Source organism: Balaenoptera physalus (genome assembly GCF_965194825.1).
Source record: "Balaenoptera physalus genome assembly, chromosome: 9".
In the NCBI taxonomy this organism is placed as follows: Eukaryota; Metazoa; Chordata; class Mammalia; order Artiodactyla; family Balaenopteridae; genus Balaenoptera; species Balaenoptera physalus.
The window spans coordinates 18,866,166-18,890,065 of NC_138888.1; the positions used below are offsets into that span (position 1 = coordinate 18,866,166).

General features: G+C 35.6%; 1 protein-coding gene across 1 annotated transcript in view; it reads right to left on the reverse strand.

The window, feature by feature from the left end:
* Nucleotides 1–13,979: 13,979 nt before the first annotated feature.
* Nucleotides 13,980–23,900, reverse strand: part of ADGB (androglobin) — a 167,508-nt gene continuing 157,587 nt past the window's right edge. Inside the window, 4 exon segments of the mRNA XM_082475050.1 lie at nt 13,980–15,698; nt 16,603–16,786; nt 17,482–17,572; nt 22,828–23,043. Of these exon segments, the coding sequence (XP_082331176.1) occupies nt 15,513–15,698; nt 16,603–16,786; nt 17,482–17,572; nt 22,828–23,043 (677 nt within the window). The 3' untranslated portion in view covers nt 13,980–15,512.

A 23,900-nucleotide genomic window follows, 5' to 3' on the forward strand; every position in this document is an offset into this window, starting at 1 on the left:
AATTTGCACTAAAAGAAAATATTTAACTATTTTACTATCCCTTATGCTAATTGAAAACTGAAATAAAATTTTAGAGCAGTAGTTGTTAGAATTTTACGGGTTATAGACTTCTTTAATAATATGATGAAAGCTATAGATTTCATCAAAAGACAACATATATAATTGCAGGAGGCTCAGGGATCACCTAAAACCCCCCAGGTTAAGAATGCTTGCCCTGGAATGTAGGTCATTGTTTTTTAAAAACTTCTAAAGTGTCTCTTCTAAATTTCAGGATCCAACTATTTCAGGGAGTAGAACCCAAAGTGAGCTTTGAGTGCATGAGTTATGGTTCTTTTGGTTATATATAACAGAAACAAACTCTGGTTATCTTAAGAAAAAATGTCATTGGAGAGATATTTGAATAACTCACAGATCTGAAGAAAAACCCAGACCAGAAAAGACAGAAAGTGAGGTAGCAGATACTAATATAATGGACAGTCCCTTTGAGATGCTCATGACCCAGCTTTAGCTCTTTTGTTGCTGCTAAAACACACACACACACACACACACACACACACACACACACACACACACAGAACAAAAGACAAACAAAAAAACACCAGTAGAGGGGATTCAGGGCAGTCAGAAACAAGAAATGAAATGTACATTGTAGGATACACAGACTCCTAGGGAGATAGGAATGGAAACTATTGCTCCCTTATTTTAACTGCCTTTGCTATTTTTATTATGGACACAATTATTCTATTCTTATTAATTTATATCTACATACAAAATATCCATAGGAATTTTGAGGAACCAGGATACAAACACTGGTCAGCTTCCAAGAAGGACATACTTTCAAAACAGCCACTTCAGTTATGGCCAAAAGTATAATAGACAAGAGGAAATTCTATGGAACCAGGGACCATGGAGATCAACTGAATAGCAAAGTCTTCCTAGGGTGCAAAATCAGACCTGATCAAGGATCTTTCCCATTGCTTGGTTGGGCCTTCACAATGTCTACCCTGAGGGATTTCAGAATTGCTATGAAGCAGTGATGGGTGTGTCTCCTGTTCTTCCATTTTCATTCATTGTTTATTCTCTGATCCACACTTGTATATACTTGTATATTGGAGTTGCGTGGGGGAAAGGGGCAAAAATCAAATAAAGGGATGCTCTTCTAGACAAAGACATCAGTAAAAGATATATGCTCTTGTAAGTTTGGAACATTCTCATTTTAATTGCATGAATATGAGCTCCCTGGTTGCTTTAGTGGTGTATAATTTAAGATCCTATTTGGAGAACGAAGCTGTCTCAACTAGCCTATGATACATGTCTTCTGTGAACTTTGCAAAATTCCATTGTTGACAACATCTGGTGTTATCACAGTCTCTTAAGGGTGTAAATCTTTTTTTAAGCTCTGTATACTGTATTTTTCAATATTTCCACTTGAAGGCCAATTTGATACATTTTTGAAAATGATCATAAGCATTGATATAGGCCTATTTTAACATCAGCCTAATAGCTCAAATAATGCAAATTTATTCAATTATAATCAACTGAGAGCCTACTCTGTACAGTTTTGTGCTATAATCTGTGGATAATTAACATGCTTAATATATGACAATTATGATGTAGTTCTGGCACTCAAGGAGACTATAAACCATTAGATAACAGAGAAAAAGTCTTTATATAAAGTATTATAAATGATCCTAATGTGACAGACTAGTTAAACAATAATGACACAGCTGAAGAAATAAAGCTTATCAGCCAAGTTTGAAGTATCCAGGGTACTGAAGGTCCAGGGTTATTGAAATGTGCGGATGACATATGAACTTCTCATAAGGAACTTTCACTTCCCTTCAGGAAATTTTTAAATCATATCTGTAAACCACACATGAAACTCTTTGGATTTTCTCCTGCTTTCTTCTTCTTTGTCTTTATGGATACAGAGATGACTAAAATGTTGATAAATGAAAAAGGAAGAGTAAATATAAGGAGTGTGTATGAATTGTAAATTGGAAAAAAGCATCTTTTGAATTCAAATTGACTATTCTAAAAACTGTTTTCATAGAGTGTAACTTTAAAAGTTTAATGACTTCAAATGATTTGCTATGGAAATGAAGGTCTTTATACAACCTTTTATATTATTTGCCAAAGGTTGTTTTCCACACATCTTATTGTAGAATATGCAGACTTTGGGCACATGCTACTTCAGAAGCAACTGAGTTAAAAATTGGCTGAGTTTGTGGAGAAATACATGAAAACCTCAAAGGTCCGTAAGAAAAAAACACATAAGAACAATTTTGTATTATATTATTAATCAATGGAATAGTCATTGATGAGGTTGTATCTAATATAATTTTGGCCATTTGTACAAGTTTAATATTCTTGGTGAAAATGGCATGTAAGTTTTTTCTCAAATTCATAAAATGTTATAAAGATGATAACCAACTTAGCCCAATTTCCGTGCGCTATAATCATGATTTATATTATTTAACCATTTATATGTTAACTGATAAGTCTTTACTATGTAGCATATTAATTTGGAATAGTTTCCACTAAAGCAAACATCATTTTTTATGAGTTTTCTTTGTATCTGTCAAAATATATCAACCACCTACAGTGGAATGAAAGAGACATCCGTATACTATCTGAATTGGTGATTCTGAATCAACAGTTTGATAGACATTGAAATTAAAGAGTGTCATTGTATTATATACCAGATGGGGAAGTGATTTACAGATTAGTGAATTTTTATAATTACAAAATGTATTAGAAGTGTTGGGCTTATTTGAATAAAGTTAGAATTGTCTAAAGTTATAGGTTGAATATATATATATATATATATATGCATATATATATATACCATACTCTCTCTCTCTCCCTCTCTCTCTCTCTCTCTGTGTATATATATATATATATATATATATATATGGTAGAGTGATTTATTATATAGGTTCATTTCAAAAACAAATCATACTGTGTGGTGATACCGCCATCTGTGCTCATACCAAAAACAGGGATGTTTAGCCTGAAGTTCCAAGCACTTGTAAAGCCTTCAGTATGTAATGAAGCTCTTACATGAAAACACACCTGTGGTTGGAAACTATTTTATCTAAATTAAGATGAATAAAATCTGTTTTGTAATTGATTAGACAAAAACTGTTGTAGCAACAGCTTGAAACAAAGTTCTTTCATAATGTTAATTTCAGAACTGTTCTGTGAAGGTCATTGAACATTTTAATTAACCTGGTATAAATAATCCCACCTGGGATATGACCCAAGCCAGGGGTCGAGGGTGGCAGCACAGTGTTTCTTCTCTGGGGGGAAGTCCACTACTGTGTGGCTCTTCTTGCCACTTCTCCCTCTATTTTCCCATTTTCAAGAGTCAGTGGATGCAAGGGCTTCTTTTGAATGAGACAGAGACATAAGGTAAATATCAGTTAACATATCAGAGTATATGCAACATTTCTCATGCAGAATATATCCAATATGTGCCAATAGTTTATATTAACAGGGGGCTCGAGACTAGAAGTCAATGTTTTGTGTTTTTGGAAACTTGATTTCTAGAAGCCAGTTAAAAGTCTATTGAAGTTGTTAGCAATGTTCTGATCCCCTTAAATGAAGACTGTCCCTGGTTACATTTCAAAAAGTACTTTAATGGATGCTTTGATTTTGCAAATGGAAAAGCCACAATGTTATTCTTCAGAGGAGGTGTTGGAGACACTGAGGAGTTACATTGCTCTGATAATGATGTTTCATTATCACCCGAATTGCACCCTGGGGATTATTACTATTGACTCAGAGGCAGGCCTGTGACTGCAGAAGAGGAAAACTGTTTTCTCTGCTTTTACAAGAGGTTCTGAGAAAGGAGGGGTTGACCTTGAAGTACTTGCGGGGGTTGCGGGGGTGGGGGGGGGGGTTGGGGGGGTTTGTAAATAGGTAGATGGTAAGAAACAAAGGAGGAAGAAACTGAATGGTAAGCCATATACTTTGTCAAAGACAACAGCCTAAGGATTGTAGGAACAATGACATGCTTTATAGCTCTACCCTGGTTAACTCAACACTATGGAGAATATTTATATGGCTATGTATTCTAAGAGAGTTATTTGTTAACTATGATCCACAGACATTACTATCTTCACCGTCCCAGCAATCTTTACTATTTTTCTACATGAGGATGATCTGAGGGGGGAAAATGACACCTTTAGAGAATATTTAGGAAATATATGGTGGGGGGCATTTCAGGTTGTCCCAATAATAGGAGAGAACTACTGCTATTTATTGGTTGAAAGCAAACTATGTTAGACATCCCTCAATTTTTTAAAGAGTTACATGGAACAGAGAATTATCTTTCCTCCTATAAATGATTTGAATGGCCCGACATTCATGTAGTCTAAAAACAAGTTGGTGAACCAAGAACCTAACTTTGTAAGATATATAAAACCAAAGTGTCTCTTGCACGGTTTAAAGTTCACTGAATATTTCAGGAATGCAACCATTGTGTACAGTAAGGGCAGACTAAACACTGTTATCTCTGAAAAGGGTTGTTCACTGTTTAGGAAAATGTATCACCAATGGCAACCTCATTCCCAATATTTGAGTCACAATTACAAACCACCTGTATATCAGACTGAAGTTGTACATGTTGCATTTTCAGTGACTTCAGGTATAGGTATGAACATCGTAACTAGTGTTTCATGTACCACGTATTTCTAGTGTAGTCACTCCAAGCATTTATGCATCAATATTCATAGTACCTTATTACAAAATATTTTGATTTTATTTTTCCTTTATTTTAAAGATTGCACTCTATATTTATTTTTTATTTAGTAGAAATACTTTGTTGAATCTACCATATTGTTATCTATTTTCTGTTCTTACCAGCTTTTCTTTGTTATTTTCTCTCTCTTTCCTAACCTACTTTTGGGTTAATTGAATTATTTTTATTATTTCATTTCAATAATAACTTATTTCCTTTGTTTTATTTTTTGCTTAAAGTTTTAAAGTTAACAATATACTTTGTGAACTTGTTGGAGCCTTCATTCAAATAATATTCTAACACTTTGTGTATTATGTAAGAACATTACAGTAGTGTACTTTTATCTCCTTGTCCGTTTGATGATTATATATATGTACACATATAGTGAAATGATAACCACAGTCAACTTAGTTAATGTATCCATCACCTCACATGGTTACCTTTTTTTTTTTTTTTTTGGTGTGTGGTGAAAACACTTAAGGTCTACTCTCTTAGTAAATTGCGAGTATACAATACAGTATTATTAACTGTAGTCACCATGCTGTGCATTAGATTCCCCGGAACATATTCATCTTATAATTAAAAGTTCATGTCCTTTTGATCAACACCTCCCCATTTCCTCTGCCTCCCAGCCCCTGGTAACCACAGCTTTAATTTCTGCTTCTACGAGTTTGACTGTTTTAGATCCCACATATAAGTAAGATTATACAGTATTTGTCTTACTATGTCTGGCTTATTTCAATTACCATAATGTCCTCTAGGTTCATGTTTTCACAAATGGCAGAATTTCCTTTTTTTAATGGCTGAAATATACGTATGTATATATATATTTTATTTTCTTTATATGTCCTTTTATCTATCTGTCCTTTATTTATCTATCCATCTGTCGATGAACACTTAGGCTGTTTCCATATCTTGGATATTATGAATAATGCTGCAATGAACAAGGGGGTGCAAATATCTCTTTGAGATTGTGATTTTGTCTTTTTTTTTTTTTTTTTGGATATATACCTAGAAGTGGAATTACTGGGTCATGTGGTAGTTCAATTTTTAATTTTTTGCAGAACCTCCACAATGTTTTCCATAGTGGATGCCCCAATTTACATCCCCATCAACAATGCACAATGGTGGGGGACCAGAGTACTGTAGCAGCAAAATGAAATATCTAAACATGAGAGTTCTACCTTGAAAACCAAGGTTTACAGGGAGTTAGGCAACAGAGGTGTAGTGGCAAAAAACAAACCAAACCAAAACAAAAAACCTTCATAAGCCAAGGTTATCTCTGAGATAGAGCATTATAGCTGGATAAAAGGCCATAGTTGATGATTACAATAGGGGAGGGAGTCCTCCATCCATAAAGTTGGGAAAGTTATTCTATACTATCCATCATACATAGGAAACTTCTCCCAATAGTTCATAAAAACAAATCTTTTTTAAAATAGTGGGATAGCATCACTGACAGTAAACTGACTCAGATATGCTCTTAGGGGATCTATATTCAAGCCTAAAGAGTAGAGGTAAGTGTCAAGAGCTGTGAAGGGCCTGAGACTTTACCCTACTTGAAAATTAGCAAGGTGGCCGAGAAGAGTATACAAGGCTCTTGGGTCAGGCACAAAAGACTTGGCTACTTATGGCATGGCAAGCTGATGAGCTTCAAGCTCATGTCCGTTACCCTGGCCCCCAAGTTCCATGGGGGCGGCAGAAGGCCCAGATATGTGCTATGCACTTGGTGGGTTTGTGTCACAGCTGAGGAATCCCAAATTTAGAAAATCCAACACCCATATTTTATAATGGGATACAAGCAAATCTGCCAAACCTCTGTGCCAGAGGGAAACATTATTTTGCTGGAAAGCAAACAAACCTTCTCTCCTCTGAAGGGAAATATTCTCTATTTCCCAGAGCTGTTCTCAGTACAAACATCCTTAAAAAGATAATCTAGGTCCCTTTCACCAAGTGCAGACACAGCAAGAAGACAGCTGTCTGTGAACCAGAAAGCAGGCCCTCACCAGAAACCAAATCTGCTAGCACCTTAAACTCGGACTTCCCAGACTTCAGAACTGAGAAATAAATTCCTGTTGTTATAAATCAAAAAAAAAAAAAAAAAGTCTAGAACAAAGGTGGTTTAGTTCCTCTGCTCAAAATATATTCAGAAATATGGGAAACCCATGGAGAACTGTCTTCCACCAATAAGACAGTATGTCACTGTTTCCACATATGTTTCAGGTTATCTAACTCACTCTCTCTGAGAGGCAGCTGATGTCCCTACTGTATCAGCTGCATTTATCAAGTCAGCATTTCAGTGGATTAGGTTTAGGGCGCAGCTTAGGAACACATCTTGACCCCATAGTATTTCCTTTTTATAATGGTATGTTCATTAAAAAGTTAGCATTCTAATATTCTAAAAGAAAAATATTGAAACAAGGAAAACCACCTTTAATTTTACTATCCAACATAAGTTCATGTTTACATATTAACTTTAGGCCTTAACCAAATGCAATTTTACCTTAACCATATGTAAAGATTAACTCAAAGTGGATCATATACCTTAATATAAAACTTGAAGTATGAAAGTTCTAGAAGAAAACATAAGAGAAAATATTTATGACCTTGGATGAGACAAATATTCCTTAGGTATGACACAGAGGCATAATCCATAAAAAGCTGATAATTGGGCTTCATCAAAATTAAAAAGTTTTTATTCTGTCAGAAGAATAAAAAGACAAGCCATAGACTGGGAGAAAATATTTGCAAATCATGTATCCAACAAAGGGCTTGTATCCTGAATATATACAGAACTCTAAAAACTCAATAATAAGAAAACAAACAGGTTGATGAAAAATAAGCAAGATATTTGATCAGACACATCACCAAAAGAGTTATGTGAATGGAAAATAAGCACACGAAAAGATGCTCAATGTCATTAGTCACTAGAGAAATATAAATTAAAACCATAAGAGATACCACTACAAACCTGTTAGACAGCTAAAATGAAAAAGATTGACCATACCAAGTGTTGGTGGGCATGTGGGAGAACTGAAACTTTTGGGAATATTAAATGATCCCACTGCTTTGGAATACAGGTAAAAAGTTAAACAAAATAATCATATGCCTACCACATGACCCAGTCATTCCACTCCGAGCATTCACCAAGAAAAATACAAGCATATGTCCATACAAAGATTTAAGCACGAATGTTTATAATGGCTTCATTTGTAATTGCCAAAAACTGAAAACAGCCTAAAATGTCCATCAATAGGTGAATGGATAAACAAATCGTTTTATAAGCATATAATAGAATACTACCAAACAATAAAAGGAAATGAACTAATAGGTACATAAAACAACATGGATAAATTTCAGAATAATTATGCTAAGTGAAAGAAGCCAGACAAAAAGAGTACATGTAGTATGATTCTACTTATATAAAAAACTAGCGAATGCAAACTAATCTGTCATAACAGAAAGAACAGTGGTTGCAGGGATGAGCAAAAGAGAAGCATAACAAAAAGACAGGAAGAAACGTTTTGTGAATGATGGATATGTTTATTATTACATCAAAACCTATTAAAACTTGTGCTCTTTAAGTATGTGCAGTTTATGTCAATTATACCTCAGTAAGCTGTTAAACATGAGGAAGGAAGGAAAATAGTTTGATATATTTTAAAATAGTTTAATATATTTTAATATTTAATAAAATATTAAAGAACTTTCAACATGACTCTTAAAAAACATGTATAGTATGGTTTAATTTGTATAAAACTGGACATCTCTGTGTGTATATATGCACACAAATATATCTAGGAAGATGATCATCAGAATGTCAATAGTTTATCTGAGTGGCAGGATTTCAGATGATTTTTTTCTCCCTTCTTTTATACTTGTTATGCTTTAAGTTTTTTACAGTGGACATGTATAGTTATAATCAGACAAAGCAGTGAAGTTGTTTGAAAAGAAAAATAAAGACCACCATAAGAAGCTTAAAAAAAAAATAGTGGGTAAAATCTGTCTAACTCTATATAAATTATTAAAGGTAATGAGATGAAAGTGAAGCAAATAACATTCAGATAGAAAATAAGAACATACCAGAGAAGTGTGTATTAATCAAAAGAAAAATGTTGTATAGTAAAAATTTTTTAAATTGTAGAGCTTTGAAAAATCAGAAATAGAAAAATAGAAAAGCTCAGAAAAGCAATAGGTTAAAAAGTATAACAAGAAAAGTAGAGAATAAGAAGGTAAAAAAAATTTAAAAAGCAAACAAATGATGACAGCAATAAAAAAGATTTGACAGAAGTGATTGATGATTAAAGATAAATAATTTAATTATAAGGACAAGATATGCTTGCAGCTGAATTTCATCTAACTTGAAGAGAATTTAAAATACCAATTACTACAGTTGAACAAAGTGGAGGTTAGGGGCGCCAACCCCCGTGCAGTCGAAAATCAAGTATAACTTTTTTTTTTTTTAATAAATTTATTTATTTATTTATTTTTGGCTGTGTTGGGTCTTCGTTTCTGTGCGAGGGCTTTCTCTAGTTGCGGCAAGCGGGGGCCACTCTTCATCGCGGTGCGCGGGCCTTTCACTCTCGTGGCCTCTCTCGTTGCGGGACACAGGCTCCAGACGCGCAGGCTCAGCAGTTGTGGCTCACGGGCCTAGTTGCTCCGCGGCATGTGGGATCTTCCCAGACCAGGGCTCGAACCCGTGTCCCCTGCATTACCAGGCAGATTCTCAACCACTGTGCCACCAGGGAAGCCCAAGTATAACTTTTGACTCCACCAGAAACTTAACTACTAACAGCTTATTTTCGACCAGAAGGCTTATCGACAACATAAACAGTTGACTAACACATATTTTGTATGTTATATGTATTATATACTGTATTCTTACAATAAAGTAAACTAGATAAAAGAAAATGTTATTAAGAAAATCATAAGGAAGAGAAAGTACATTTACAGTACTGTATTTACTGATAATGTAAATTTACATTGTCTGTTTACAAGTTGAATCGTCTGTCAGTACCTAATACATCAGTACTGTCTATATGATACAAAACACTGTAGATGTTATACTAATTACTAACACGACATCAAAAATGAAAAGATAATGTGAAAAAGAAATTTATATTTATTTACAGGTATAACAATTCATGCATTGATAATAAAGCAGCAGCAATATGATTGCTTTACGGTAGCCTAATGTAATTAATACAAGTGCTTCATGGCAGCTTAGCCTATACACTCATGAATGAATCGACATAAAATTTTTGTGACATACAGTATTATAGTCATATTCATAATACAGTATCGGAAATACTGTTAACAGTTTTTAAAAAGCCATTTACCTGTGATGATAGGCTGATAGGCAGTTTCTTCAATTACGAGAGAGGCATACTGTATAGTAATATACTATAATTCTTTGAAAGCAAAGTTATAAAACAGTAAGAAAACTAATGCATATTAATTTTATATTAATTATCACTCACCATATGTCTATGTAAGCATAGGCTCTCCCCTTCAATGCAAATCTTTCACAGGATGTCCTACAGGATGAATATTTAGGTGACAGTGATGACGATGATGACACAAAAGCATCTCATGCAGTGCTTGACATACAGTTATTCGATTTTCACACAAAGACACACACATACACGGCAGATAAGTGTATTAACCGTAAGGCATGATGATTATGTACCATCCATTAAGTGGAAGTGGATCATCATAAAGGTCTTCATCCTTATCGTCTTCACGTTGAGTAGGCTGAGGAGGAAGAGGAGGGGTTGGTCTTGCTGTCTCAAAGGTGGCAGAGCTGGAGGAGGTAGAAGGGGAGGAGGAGAGACAAGCACATTAGGTCTAACTTTACAGAAATACATTCTAATTTCTGTGTGACTTTTTTGCTTTTTCACTTCTCTAAAAGTTTCTGTATGGTTCCAAGCCTTCTTCTACCGTTTGCTTTAGTTTCAGTGCCCGTATCATAGAAAGGTCCATGTTGTAAAATAAGTCAGAAGCAGTCTTGAATAATTGGAACCCTTCTGCCAGATTGTCTAATGTCAATCTGTTTTCTGGCACTGCTTCTTCTGTGTCTTCTTCCTCCTCATCTGGCACTGGTTTGGAAGCACTCATCTCCACCAAGTTGTCTTCTGTGAATTCCTCTGGTGTGGTATCTGTTAGCTTTTGAATTTCTCCAAGATCCTTATCTTGAAACGCTTCACCCCACCCCACCGCATTTTTTTGCCATATTCACAATCTCTCTCATGATTTCCTTGATTGGCTCTGTCGTAAATCCTGTGAAGTCATGCACAACATCTGGACACAGTTTTCTCCAGTAGGAATTTATTGTATTGGGCCTTCTGGCTTTCACAGCTTTCTTCTGTAACAACGATGGCACATTCAATGGTGTAATTTTTACAGACTTTCATGATGTTCTCTCTATTGGAGTTCTCTTCTATAGCATTAATAATCCTTTCCATAGAGTCCTGTGTGTAATAAGCCTTTAAGTTCCTTATTGTTACCGAGTCCAAGCTTGTACTGCTCACATCACGACAGGCAAATAAGTTGAGAGACAAGGTGCTGGGGCAAGGACTAGAGACTTTATTCAGAAAGCCAGCAAACCGAGAAGGTGGTGGAATAATGTCCTAAAGAACCATCTTAACTTGGAGTAGATTCAGGCTTCTTTTATGCTAAGGGAAAAGGGGAAGTGGGAGGGCTCACGATTAAAGGGTAAAGGCAGATTGCAGACTTTTTGGAGCCACCTGGCCTTCAAGGGAAGCATGACATTTCTTTGTGCTTCTGCTTGCTCATGTTGGCCGGATCACAAGGCTCCTGCAAAACCTTCAAGTTGTTAGCAGTTATTTTTACTTTACCATTCTTCTCTCTGCTTATTTGCAAGGTTTCTAGGCTGAAACCTTATCGACAACAAGTAATAGCCATAACTAACCCTGGACGCGGGATGGGAACTTTCTTCGGGAAAATTACTGAGCTATTTGGGCACAAGCGGTGTTTCTCTAATGTTTAACTCTTGACATGCAGGACTAAAGTAATAGAATATATAGGCTAAAGAATGAGGGAGGCAGTTTCAACAGGGTGTTAGTTCTGTTCTTCCTCTGTTACATTATGACCCCTTGATCTAGAGGCTGCATTAGAGCTGTTGTGTTTGAGGGGCAGGTAGACCACTTGAACACCTTCGATGTTGAACTCATGGGGTTCTGCGTGGCCAGGTCATTGTCCAAATATCAAAAGAACTTTAAAATGAAGTCAATTACTGGCAAGGTACTTCCTGACGACTGACCAATCCAGAAGAAGGGGTTCCAGTGTCCAGGCCTTCTTGTGATACAACCAAGACTGGCAGCCGGTGTTTATCTTTTCGCTTCAAGGCTTGGGGGTTAGCAGCTTTGTAGATAAGGGCAGTCCTGATAAACCCAACTGCATTTGCACAGAACAGTAACGTTAGCCTGTCCCTTCCTGCTTTAAAGCCTGGTACTCGCTTCTCTTCCTTACTAATAAATGTCCTTTGTGGTATTTTTTTTCCCTAGAATAGATACTTTTGTCTGCATTGAAAACTGTTCAGGCAGATATCCTTTCTGTTCATTTATTTAATGGCTTTTGGGAACTTGTCTGCTGCCTCTAGGTCAGGAGAAGCTGCTTTCCTGTCATCCTGACATTTGTTAAGCCAAACCTCTTTCTAAAATTATCAAACCATCCTTTTCTGGCATTAAATTTCCAGCTTTAGATCCTTCACCTTCCTTTTGCTTTAAGTTGTCATATAATGATTTTGCTTTTTCTTGAATCATATTAGAGTGTATGGGCATGCCTTTCTTAGAGCAATCCTGCCCCCACAGAAAAGCTACATTGTCAATACAAGATAAAAAGGTATTTCTCAAAAACTGCAAAGTTTTCCCACCTGCTGGCATAGCTGCAGTAATGGCTTCACAAATTTCATTTTTTTTTTTTTACAGTGGTCCTTATTCTGGATTCATTTATCTTGAAATGTTGGGCAATTGCAGCTGCAGACCCCAATCTATGGTACATATTAAGCAATTCAACTTTTTCTTGTAACGTCAGGACTTTTCTCTGTTTCTCGGGAGCACTTTCTGCATCACTAGTGACACTTTGTATGGGTCCCCTGATGTTATTCAAGGTTTACAGTATTGCGCTGAACGCAGTGAAAAATACTCAAATTCTATGAGAGATCATTTTTTACTGCCATATGCATTTTACTGGAGAGACTACTGCTCACATGGAGATGATTAGCATCACATGGCATTTAAAGCAGATACTTACAACACTTGAGCTCACTGCAAAAGCAACAGGAAGTGGCTACAAAATTATTACAGTAAGCACTGGGTTGGCCAAAAAGTTCCTTCGGGTTTTTGTAACATCTGGAAAAACCCGAAGGAACTTTTTGGCCGAACCAATACTACAGAAAATTTTATTCAGTTATGAGTTAATACTACCTTTTTTTTTTATAATTTATTTATTATTTATTTTTATATTTATTTTTGGCTGTGTTGGGTCTTCGCTTCTGTGCGAGGGCTTAGTCTAGTTGGGGCAAGCGGGGGCCACTCTTCATCGCGGTGTGCGGGCCTCTCACTATCGCGGCCTCTCTTGTTGCGGAGCACAGGCTCCAGATGCGCAGGCTCAGTAGTTGTGGCTCACGGGCCCAGTCGCTCCGCGGCATGTGGGATATTCCCAGACCAGGGCTCGAACCCATGTCCCCTGCATCGGCAGGCAGACTCTCAACCACTACGCTACCAGGGAAGCCCCAAATACTACCTTCTTATGTTTGTTTATATTTCTCTTGACTGCCAAAGGCACCACGTATGATCTGCAAGTGTTTATTTTGATGATAAATTTTAACTTTTTATAATGGATTTGTGACATTTCATGGTAGTAAATGATAACACAGACTAGTGTCTACATGTATTTTATGCATTCATGACATTTTTTTTAAAAATTAATTAATTAATTTATTTTAGCTGTATTGGGTCTTCGTTTCTATGCGAGGGCTATCTCTAGTTGCGGCAAGCGGGGGTCACTCTTCATTGCGGTGCGCGGGCCTCTCACTATCGCGGCCTCTCCTGTTGCGGAGCACAGGCTCCAGACGCGCAGGCTCAGTAGTTGTGGCTCACGGGCCCAGTTGCTCCCCGGCATGTGGGATCTTCCCAGACCAGGGCTCGAACCCGTGTCCCCTGCATTGGCAGGCAGATTCTCAACCGCTGCGCCACCAGGGAAGCCCCATGACATATCTTTTTCTTAATTTTTTTTTAAATATGTCTAGGCTACACAGTTCATCTGTGAGTTTTTCAAATTGTTGCAAGTCTCCAAAAATTTTTTCCAATATATTTATTGAAAAATATTCATGTGTAAGTGGACCTGCACAGTTCAAACCTGTGTTGTTTGAGGGTCAACTGTACTTGACTATCCTGATACACACACGTACACACACATTTTCATGTAGATTAGCTTGTATAGTAAAAATCTAAAACCAAAGTCATTAGCTGGTTAAATTATGGTATATTTATACTATGGAATGTTGCACAGCAGTTAAAAAATAATAAATTACTTTTGACTAGATTTTGTATTGTATGGTGAGAAAAATCAAAATAAAGTGATGTATAATTAATCAATTTGTAAAACAAGCCATGATATAAATATTGATGTATAATGACATAAGTGAAAAGTATGGTAACATCCACACTAGGTTGTTCCCATGGATTATTTGGGAGGGGCTGGTAGATCAGAGGGTTGTGAAGGAAGTGCAGGCAAAGAGTAATAGAGGAAAAATGCATGTGTTTGCATATTTAAATAAGTAGATTTACACATACATATGTATAAAGAATTAAAATTTTAATAATAAGGAATTTAAATAAATGAAAAAAGTGAAATCATCTATCAAAGTGGAACAGCTTTGACTGGTTCAGAAATACTGTAGGAATTTTCACCTGAGAAAGTCATGAATTGGAAGTGTGCTTTGGGGGCAGTTTCCTACCATGTGTCTCAGTTAAGGCACTCACTGTATTTTTTTTTTAAACTAGCATACAAGAACATGCTCTATGTTACAAAAAATACAATGCTGGTACACATAACAAAGGATGTGTGTGATCACATTCTCTATGCCTGGGTTGCTCTGACTCATTTTTAGAATTCAAACTTCTAGCACTTTGAGTGTGTGCTTAACCTACAAAAGTTCTTGCCCAGTGAAGGGGGTTTGTTGACATTCTGCTTTGAAAAAGAAAAAGAAAAGCACAAATCTGAAGCATACTTTTTATTAAAAATTTTTTTTAAGTTTTATTTATTTTTGGAGGTTTTTTTTTTGAGTGTGTTTTTCATGCTTGAATCTAGACTCATACAGAGCGTCATCTCTACCCTGTTTAATGATTTTGAAACATATTTTTTAATATATTAACGTCTTTAAAAGAGATGAAAGAGCAATAGCTATTTTTATCATTGTTGAATTTTTCAAAGGCAATCGTGTTGGTTCACTTATAATCCTGTTCTGGCACTAACTAAAAATGAAGCAATTCAGAGTGAGACACATATATTTTATTACATTCCAAATATTTTGAGACTATTTTTATTGAAATTTTAAACTCAAATCATAGCTCTCTGGGAAAAACCAGTAAGTTAACATCAAAACACAGAAACTACTTCTAAGGTGGGAAAACGTCTATTTTCAATTGACCTAATACCTTATTTTCATCAAAAGGCAAAGTTATAGATAATTAAAAGGAGGTTTTCCCTCTTTGGAGGAAAAGGAGTATTGGGCATCTCCTGGTCACTTTTTCTTTCCTTTCTGTTTTTTTTGTGTGTCTGGAGCCAGGACCTTCTTTTCTGGCTCTAGCCGGATCGTGGCTTCCTCCGCAGCCTGAGACTCCAATCTTTGGCGCTCAGCTTCCAGTAACTTGTTTCTATACTCTTCCCGGATATTGAAGATCTTCTGCCGGGCTTCATCTAAGGAGTCCTAATCCAAACAAACAAATAAACAAAAAACCCAAGCAAATAAGATCGACTGATAGAGCCTTATTATGGTTCCATAAAAAACTGCACTCCCTTTCCTCAGGCCAACAGACTCATGTAGGAAATTATTGAAGAAAGATGAAAATTAGGTTATGGTCTCAAATGTTTCTTAGTGCATAAAACATGAGATATCAAAGGGCACATGAGATTTTACAGAATGGTAAATAAAAGAGTCAGTAGGAGAAAAATAAAGAGAAAGGTGAAGAAAGAAATGAGCAGGGATTTTGACAAAGCAACTGTCTGCTTTAAATGAATTCAGACATAATCTATATAAAATAATGCAGCCGGTGTGTCTCTCACAGTAACTGTGCTCAATAAATTACTAGTTCCCCATACATATTGTAACCCTGACAAAGTATATCTGATTTGTACTTGAAGAACTTTAGGTGGTATCTAAATAATACCACCTTTTTTCTTCCTCTCACTTACTTCACCTTCACTTCTTAACGTGGCTGGTGCCACCGACTTCTGAGCCTTTGGGGCATTCTGTGTAGCAAACTGGGTTGACTCTTAAGAGTTTTTCTACTGCCAGCTTAGGATTTGGCTACTTCAAGTCTGTTAATGTGATCTTTCTTCAGCTACTTTCCGACTTCATAAATATTTTGCTATCATCTCTGCTTCCATTCTTCCCATTTTGTGGATAAGTTTCCAATAGTGTATTTTAGAGGGATTTTAGGGAGTGAGTAAAATAGATGTGTATAATTAATTTGCCAATTCTCTGAGAAGTTGGGAACTAAATGTTTTCAAGACTTCTTTCTACCTGGTTACAATATGATTCTATGATACCTTTTGAATATTACAGAAGAATTTGTCAATTGTGATCCAAGTATATGCCCTTTTAGACTCACCCGCATCTCCCCGTACATCTCCAGAACTTGACCCTTTACTTTAAGCCTTTCTTCTTGCTCAATACCACGAATGCTAAGGAGTCTGGTCCTATACTGTCGAAACTGATGGACCTCCTCTGCCTTTTGCATTGCCTGCTGCTGATTCAGCTCATCCGTTTGCAGCAGAGGATCAGTATTTGTTTTTCTTGATATAAAAACATCAACAGAGATACATAAGTCATTTGGGAACTCTAGCATGAACTTTAGCACTCAAATAATTTAAAATCATGTCAGTAGGGTGGTGGTCTGAATCAAATCAAATATCAGGAGCAGAAAGAATAAATCATTATTTTTACATGGGCTAGGCTCCATTTATTAAGTCACTAATATTTTAGGAAATTATTTTAGGAAAATACCAGCAAAATTAGATGTACTATTTGAAGAGGTGTTTGTGGAATTGGTGTGCGAAGCTATAAGAATATTTTGTAGGTGTTTTCTTTTTAATTTATGAAGCTAAGTAGGTTTGAAAATGTTTTCAAATTGATAAATGTACTTGAGTAACTATCTCTATTAATCCTATTGTTTAGTTTTTAAGAAAATTCAATCTAATTAAATAATAGCAGCATGTATGATGGGATTTTTTTTGCAGCTCAGCTCACCTTAACCAGGCTACAAATTAAATCTTTACAGAAAACATTTAAATGCTTTTATAACTGACTTTTAATAAAACATTTGGTAAATTTAAGATATAAATTCTGTACTTCTAAAAATTCAAATACACTTAAAATATATTAAGCATTTAATTTCAAATTTTCTGTTGTTTAGCAACTGCCTATTGACAATCTATCCAAAATTCCATGAACACAGATGTCTGCATTAACCATGTTTATTAAAACTTACCGTATATATTGACTTAAGTCTACACATTCTAGTTTTTTTCGAATAAGTTGGGGAGACATTTCCAAAATTGTTGGGGATCGTGAATGAGGCCCTGTTGTAAAAAAAAAAAAAAAAAAGTCCTAGGCTTTCAAGAAATAATCAACAATGACTAGCTAAACGATTGTATATCTTGTTTAAATTGACAATATTTTGGACTTGCCTTGTTTAATATGATTTTAATGTGGTTTAATGACTTTATTGAAACATAATTATATTTTACATTTATCCTCTAGCTGGTGTAACTATACTTATAGTTAAATGAAGGAGATGACAAAATGAATATAGAAAAAGATAAATATGCTCTATAAGAAGAGTAACAAAATTACTCTAATTACAGTTAAATGAAAGCAGAGACCTAAAAAGGTCATACTTTGTTACAAAATTTCATTATAAACAAGTTAAATAAACTAATATTTAAAGAGCTTGGTCTATCTGTGAAAGCTATGCGAAGCACTATGGAGGTGGGATATAAAAATGTTTTAAGACACAGTATCCTATCTTCAAGAAACTTTTAGTCCAGTAGAGTAGGCAATATATAACAGGTGAACGTTGAGAATCAAATATCGGGAGATTTTTACCCCACGGACTCAAGAACCCACGAGAATAGTTTTAAGAAAGAAATTTTAGAGACTAAGATATTAACCATTCAGCCTTTCCAGCCCATTTAATCTCTCTTTTAAAAAAATTATTGAAGTGTACATTACATACCATAAAATTTACCAATTTTAAAAGTATAATTCAATATGTTTTAGTAAATTTACAGAGTTGTGCAACCAGCACCAAAATCCTGTTTCAAAACATTTCCGTTATCCAAATAAATTCTTTTGTGCCCTCTTAAAGTCACTCTGCATTCCCACCACAAGCCCCAGGCTTTCTGTCTCTGTAGATTTGCCTTTCCTGGATATTTCATGCAAGTAGGAATCAAAAAATTAACTTTTTAAGAAACTGTCAAATCATAGTGTTTTGATTATTGTTAGCTTCACAATAAATTGTGAAATCATGAAGGTAAAATCCTTCCTCTTGGTTCTTTATCAAAATTATTTTGGTCATTCTGGGTATTTGCATTTTCATATAAGTTTTGGGATCAGCTTGTCAAATTCTGTAAAATGTCTACTAGGATTTTGATAGAAATTTATAGATCACTATAAATTTGATCTATCTAAATTCAGTATCTAAACTCAGATACACTGAATTTATAGATCAATTTAGGGAGAATTAATATCTTATTATATTGAGTCTTCTAGCCCCAAAGCATGGACTGCCTCTCTCTTTACAGCTTTCAAAATTTCCTTCAGAAATGTTTTGTAATTTTCAGTATACAGGTCTTGCACTTTTGTTAAATTTATTTCCATATATTCATTATTGATGCTATTGTGAATGAAACTGTCTTCTTAATTTCATTTTTTGATTGCTCATTGAAATGTAGAAATAAAAATATATTAATCTTCTATCATGTGACCTCACCAAACTCACTTGTTAGTTCTAGATGATATTCTTGGTTCTTTTCCCATGATTTCTTAGGATTTTCAATATACAGGATCGATTTGTCTGACAACACGGTTTTATTTCTTCCTTTCTGATATGGATGTATGGTTAAAGTGGACATCCTACATTCTTGAAGGTTGAAATCACTATATCTGCTTTGTTACACAGATCTCTTTATTTAATTTTTGGCTTACTTTTTGCTTTTTCTGACCAGTCTCACAGTCTCAAGCAGCTGTGATGTTGGCTATTCCAGTTGTTTGCTGCCAAGTTCACTATTCCTTGCAACACTATCCATGGGCATAGAACTTTTCCATGGAGCCTCAAATCAGGTAAATCCTTTTTAGCATTGGCAGCAAGACCGCTGGTTCTCCTGGCTACCACGCTACAGACCTTGGGGCTGATGAGGGAACCTCACGCTAATATGCAATAGCTGGTAGGCTAACTGTGGTAGACAGACTAATGGACCTCTGAGGATATCCATGTTCTAACCTCTGAAGCCTATGAATATGCTACCATACAAGGACTTTGCAGATGCAATTAAGGATCTCGAGTTGGGAAGATAATGCTGTATTAGTCAGCTGGGCTAAACCCTTGTAAGGGAAAAAGAGAGGAAGGTAGAAAAGATAGAATCCAAGAAGGAGATGAAGTGATGGTCATAGAGGAAAGAGAGAGAGGGGGAAGGAAAGAGAGACAGAGGGATAGACAGAGGGATTTGAAGATGCTATTCTGCTGGCCTTGAATATAAGGAGGGAGCCGTAAGCCAAAGAGTCAATGGCCCTAGAAGCTGAAAATGGAAACCGATCCTCTCCAAGGGCCTCCAGGAGGAATGCTGCCCTGACAACAGCTTAACTTTAGAATTTCTGCCTTCTAGAACTGCAAGTGTTAAGTCACTAAATTTGTGGTTATTTGTTACAGAAGTAACAAGAAATTTATCCAACTAAGTTAATTTATATTTTTTTGTTTTTATTTTTAATAAATATTTTTCATTTAGTCGTACACCCTCAGAATTTTGAAATGTTTCTTAATCTTTTCCATTTTATCATTGCTTTTGGGGAGAGGATACGTCAAGTCTTCTCTCTGCCATGCAAAAAATCCCGCCCTCCCACTGGCTGTTTAATCTTGCTTTTCACGTGTGGTTGTAATAGTCTCCAGGAATATTGTAAAGTGTTTAATTTATAACAACTTGTTAAAAGGGATTATTCATAGAAATATAAAATAATGTAAAACTTTAAAAACGTAAAAAACAGTAACATCAAATTAATTTTCCATTTTTCAAAAATATCATGCTTTTATAGGCATGATACCCATGAGAAATAAATATAGTAGTACAAACCCCAACTCTGCTCCATTATTAAAACATAAATTCAGTCATGTTTTTCACTTTAAAACATTAAATAAAACATTCCTGAAATATTGCATCTTATATACGATATGACTCTTCTAGAAACCAGTGGTTAATAACTTTTCTTTTTTCATCATGGTTGCTCTGTGATCTTAGATTTCTAAAGTCCATTTGTTTTCCTTATGAGCCTATCTACTTTTGTTGCATATATTTTTGGCATTTCAAACTTGAATTGTTTCTGTAAGACACCAACTCCGCTGACTCTGACTGGAAAGAAAATGTTTTTGATTAATTGGATGTTTGCGTTCTTTTGCATACTGCCAAATAATATGTATTTAAACAGGGAGGGTGTAAAAGGAGAAGGGAAGGTTAATCTTCATTTTCACTTATAAAACTGTTGTATCAGAATAGCGTGTAAGTGTAGTATGATCTTGGACCTCTAGAACAGTGCAACTCCAAGTGTGTGCCCATGCGTGCATGTGTGTGTGTGCGCGCATTGTCCGTCTGCAAACTGGTACTCTGTGGGATAAGTTCTGAAAGTGAGAGTATGCATTTAGAGATATTTTTACAGCAATTGGTCATCACTGGGTCATTTTATTATATTTTATAAAAGTTTCAGTTTGCAATAGAATCGGCAGAAAACTTCATCATAGATTGTAAGAAAATAGCTGTTGAAAAGAAATGGTGAAGAATAGTTTGACTGATTGTGAAGCCTGGGGAAAAGATTGGGACTAAAGACAAAGATCACCTCCAACCTTTGGAAGAGGCACTTTCCAGAGGCCTCCAGAAATAAAAGGGAAGTTGAAAGCAAAGTTTGAACTCTTGACCTTGATGATGGCTTGGTGTTGAGAAAGAATGCATAAGAGTGAAATCCATAATGATATTATTTACGTGTCCTCTGGCATTATGAAGGAAGTTGTTCTAAGTTACCTACTATATGTGAAAATAGAAAGTAGCAAGAATAAGGTAGCATTTTGGAAGTCACAAATAAATGAGTACATAAATATACATATATGTATATGTGTATATGTATATAAATGTAGAGGCCAGAGCATGTAAATCTCTCACAAGGTCTGTAATCTCCTATGGGTGATGCTTTCTCAGGAGTGAGGGCCAATTTGTGGTGCACCAACAGCAGAGGTGGGAGCAACACACAAAGTTCCAGAGAACAGCTAGATAACCGGACCCATGATTTTCAAGCAGGATTCCTTCTACAGCAACAGTACCTGGGGTGCATGGCAGTGCGTCAGTGCTATAGGATGTACTAGACCCATACAACAGCACACCTCTTCTTGGTGGGAGGGGGAGTAAATTTCGTGTTGATGGTGTGTAATTCAACTTATCATCTTATATTAAAATAAAATTGTAATAAAACATACTTAAGAATGCTTTGAAGCATTTTTTGCTTGAGGACAGGCTGCTTTGGCCTCTAGGTCTTCCATCCCTGCTCACTCTTATCTTTCCTCTCTGTTTCCTGACCCCTCCTTATTACCCCAAAATGCACCCCAATAAGGGGTTAATATCTAAAATATATAAACTGTTCATACGACTCAATATTAAAAAAAACAACAACCAAACAACCTGATTAAAATGGACAGAAGACCTGAATAGACATTTTTCCAAAGAAGACATACAGATGACCAACAGGCGCATGAAAAGATGCTCAACATGCTAATCACCAGAGAAATGCAAATCAAAACCACAATGAGGTATCACCTCACACCTGTTGAATGACTGTCATCAAAAAGACTACAAATAACAAATGTTGGCAAGGATATGGAGAAAAGGGAACCCTTGTACACTGCTGGTGGGAATGTGAATTGGTGAAGCCACTGTGGAAAACATTCTGGAGGTTCCTTAAAAAACTAAAAATAGAGCTACCATATGATCCAGCAATTCCACTCTTGCATATATATCTGAAGAAAATGAAAACACTATTTCCAAAAGATTCATGCACCCCAATATGCACATGTTCACAGCAGCATTATTTACAATAGCCAAAATATGGAAGCAACCGAAGTGTCCATCAACAGATGAATGGATAAAGAAGATGTGGTATATATATATAAAATGGAAAACTTTGTGTTAGAATAGAGATTTTAGAACATTTTAGAAACCAAATATTTAAAATTTGTTATAAAAGATGTAGTATGCTATAGATAAAACAAAAAATCTATTTTTAGTGACAATTGTATATGCGATCTGTGCAATTTTATTTTTAGTATTCGTAGACACAGAAAACTATGTGAAAATATAACTGCTACTTAAAAATTAAAAAAAAATTTTCCCACTTTTATCTTTAGGTTAAGTATTTAGTAATCAGGTCCTTGAGCAGATTACCAACTCTGATAATCAAAATGAAGACCTATAAACATATTTTTCTGTGTTTAACCCTAGCCATCACGTGCTTAACTTAGTATCTTTTCCAGAATTTTTATTTTAAAATATGTGTTTATCCTACCAATAAAGGCAATACTTACTGATATTTTCCTCCCGCTTGCTCTGCTCACGCTCTTCCTTCCCTGCGGGGGATGATCTTCCACTTTCACTGCTTGTTGATTTTGCCAGATCCCTGAAGCCCTTGTTCGTCTGCCACTTCTTCCACAGCATACTCCCTGATAGTATAGTCTCTCTGTTATCTAAACTCATGGAACTCTTTATATCTGACTCTTTTATGGCACTTGAAGATGTTTCTACTAAATACGATATAGGCATTACTGAAGAAACTTGCATTCTATGAAATCCCATACAAAAATAGCGAGACATAGAATACATAAATATGTAAAGTTCAAAAACAGGAAAAGTTAATTCATGGTCATAGAGATCAAATAGTTACTTTCAGGAAGGAAAAGGCTGGGAAAGAGAATGAAGAGGACTATTGGGATGTATTAAGGGTTTTTTATCTTGATCTGAATGGTGGCTCCTGAGTATACTCACATATGAAAATACATCAAGCTGTACAATTAAGATTTGTGCCTTTTTTGCCTGTATGTTACATGATAAGTTCAGCCTTCTCTGAGCTCTGTTCTCCACTAGGCATTGTCCTTGACTTGTGATGAATCCCAGTTTTAGCCAAGAATCCTGCCAAACTAGTTTATCAAGAATCCCCCTACTCTTGATATCCAATTAAACTCCTCTTCCTCCACACTTGATATTTAATCAAATTTCTCTTCCCTGACCTTTGATACCTAACCAAATTCCTGTAAGTAATTTTTCATCTACTCCCTGCTAGTTAGTTATAAATCCTCACTTGTTTCTGTTGTTTTCAGAGTTGAGTTCAGTCTCTCCCCTATTGCAATAGTCATAAATAAAATCTTCTTTGCCATTTTTAACGTGTCCAGTGCAATAAATTTTCTTTTACATACAAATTAGCACAACATTTAAAAAATTAATAATAAAATCTAGAGCCTAAAGAACAAGAACTGTATTCTATTCACCTTTATATTCCTAACATTACATTAAACTCTACCAATTAGAGGAGTGAGTACTTTAGGAGTTAGAAATATTTCAAATCCCAACTTGGTCACTTTTTAGATGTATGGCGTAGGAAGAA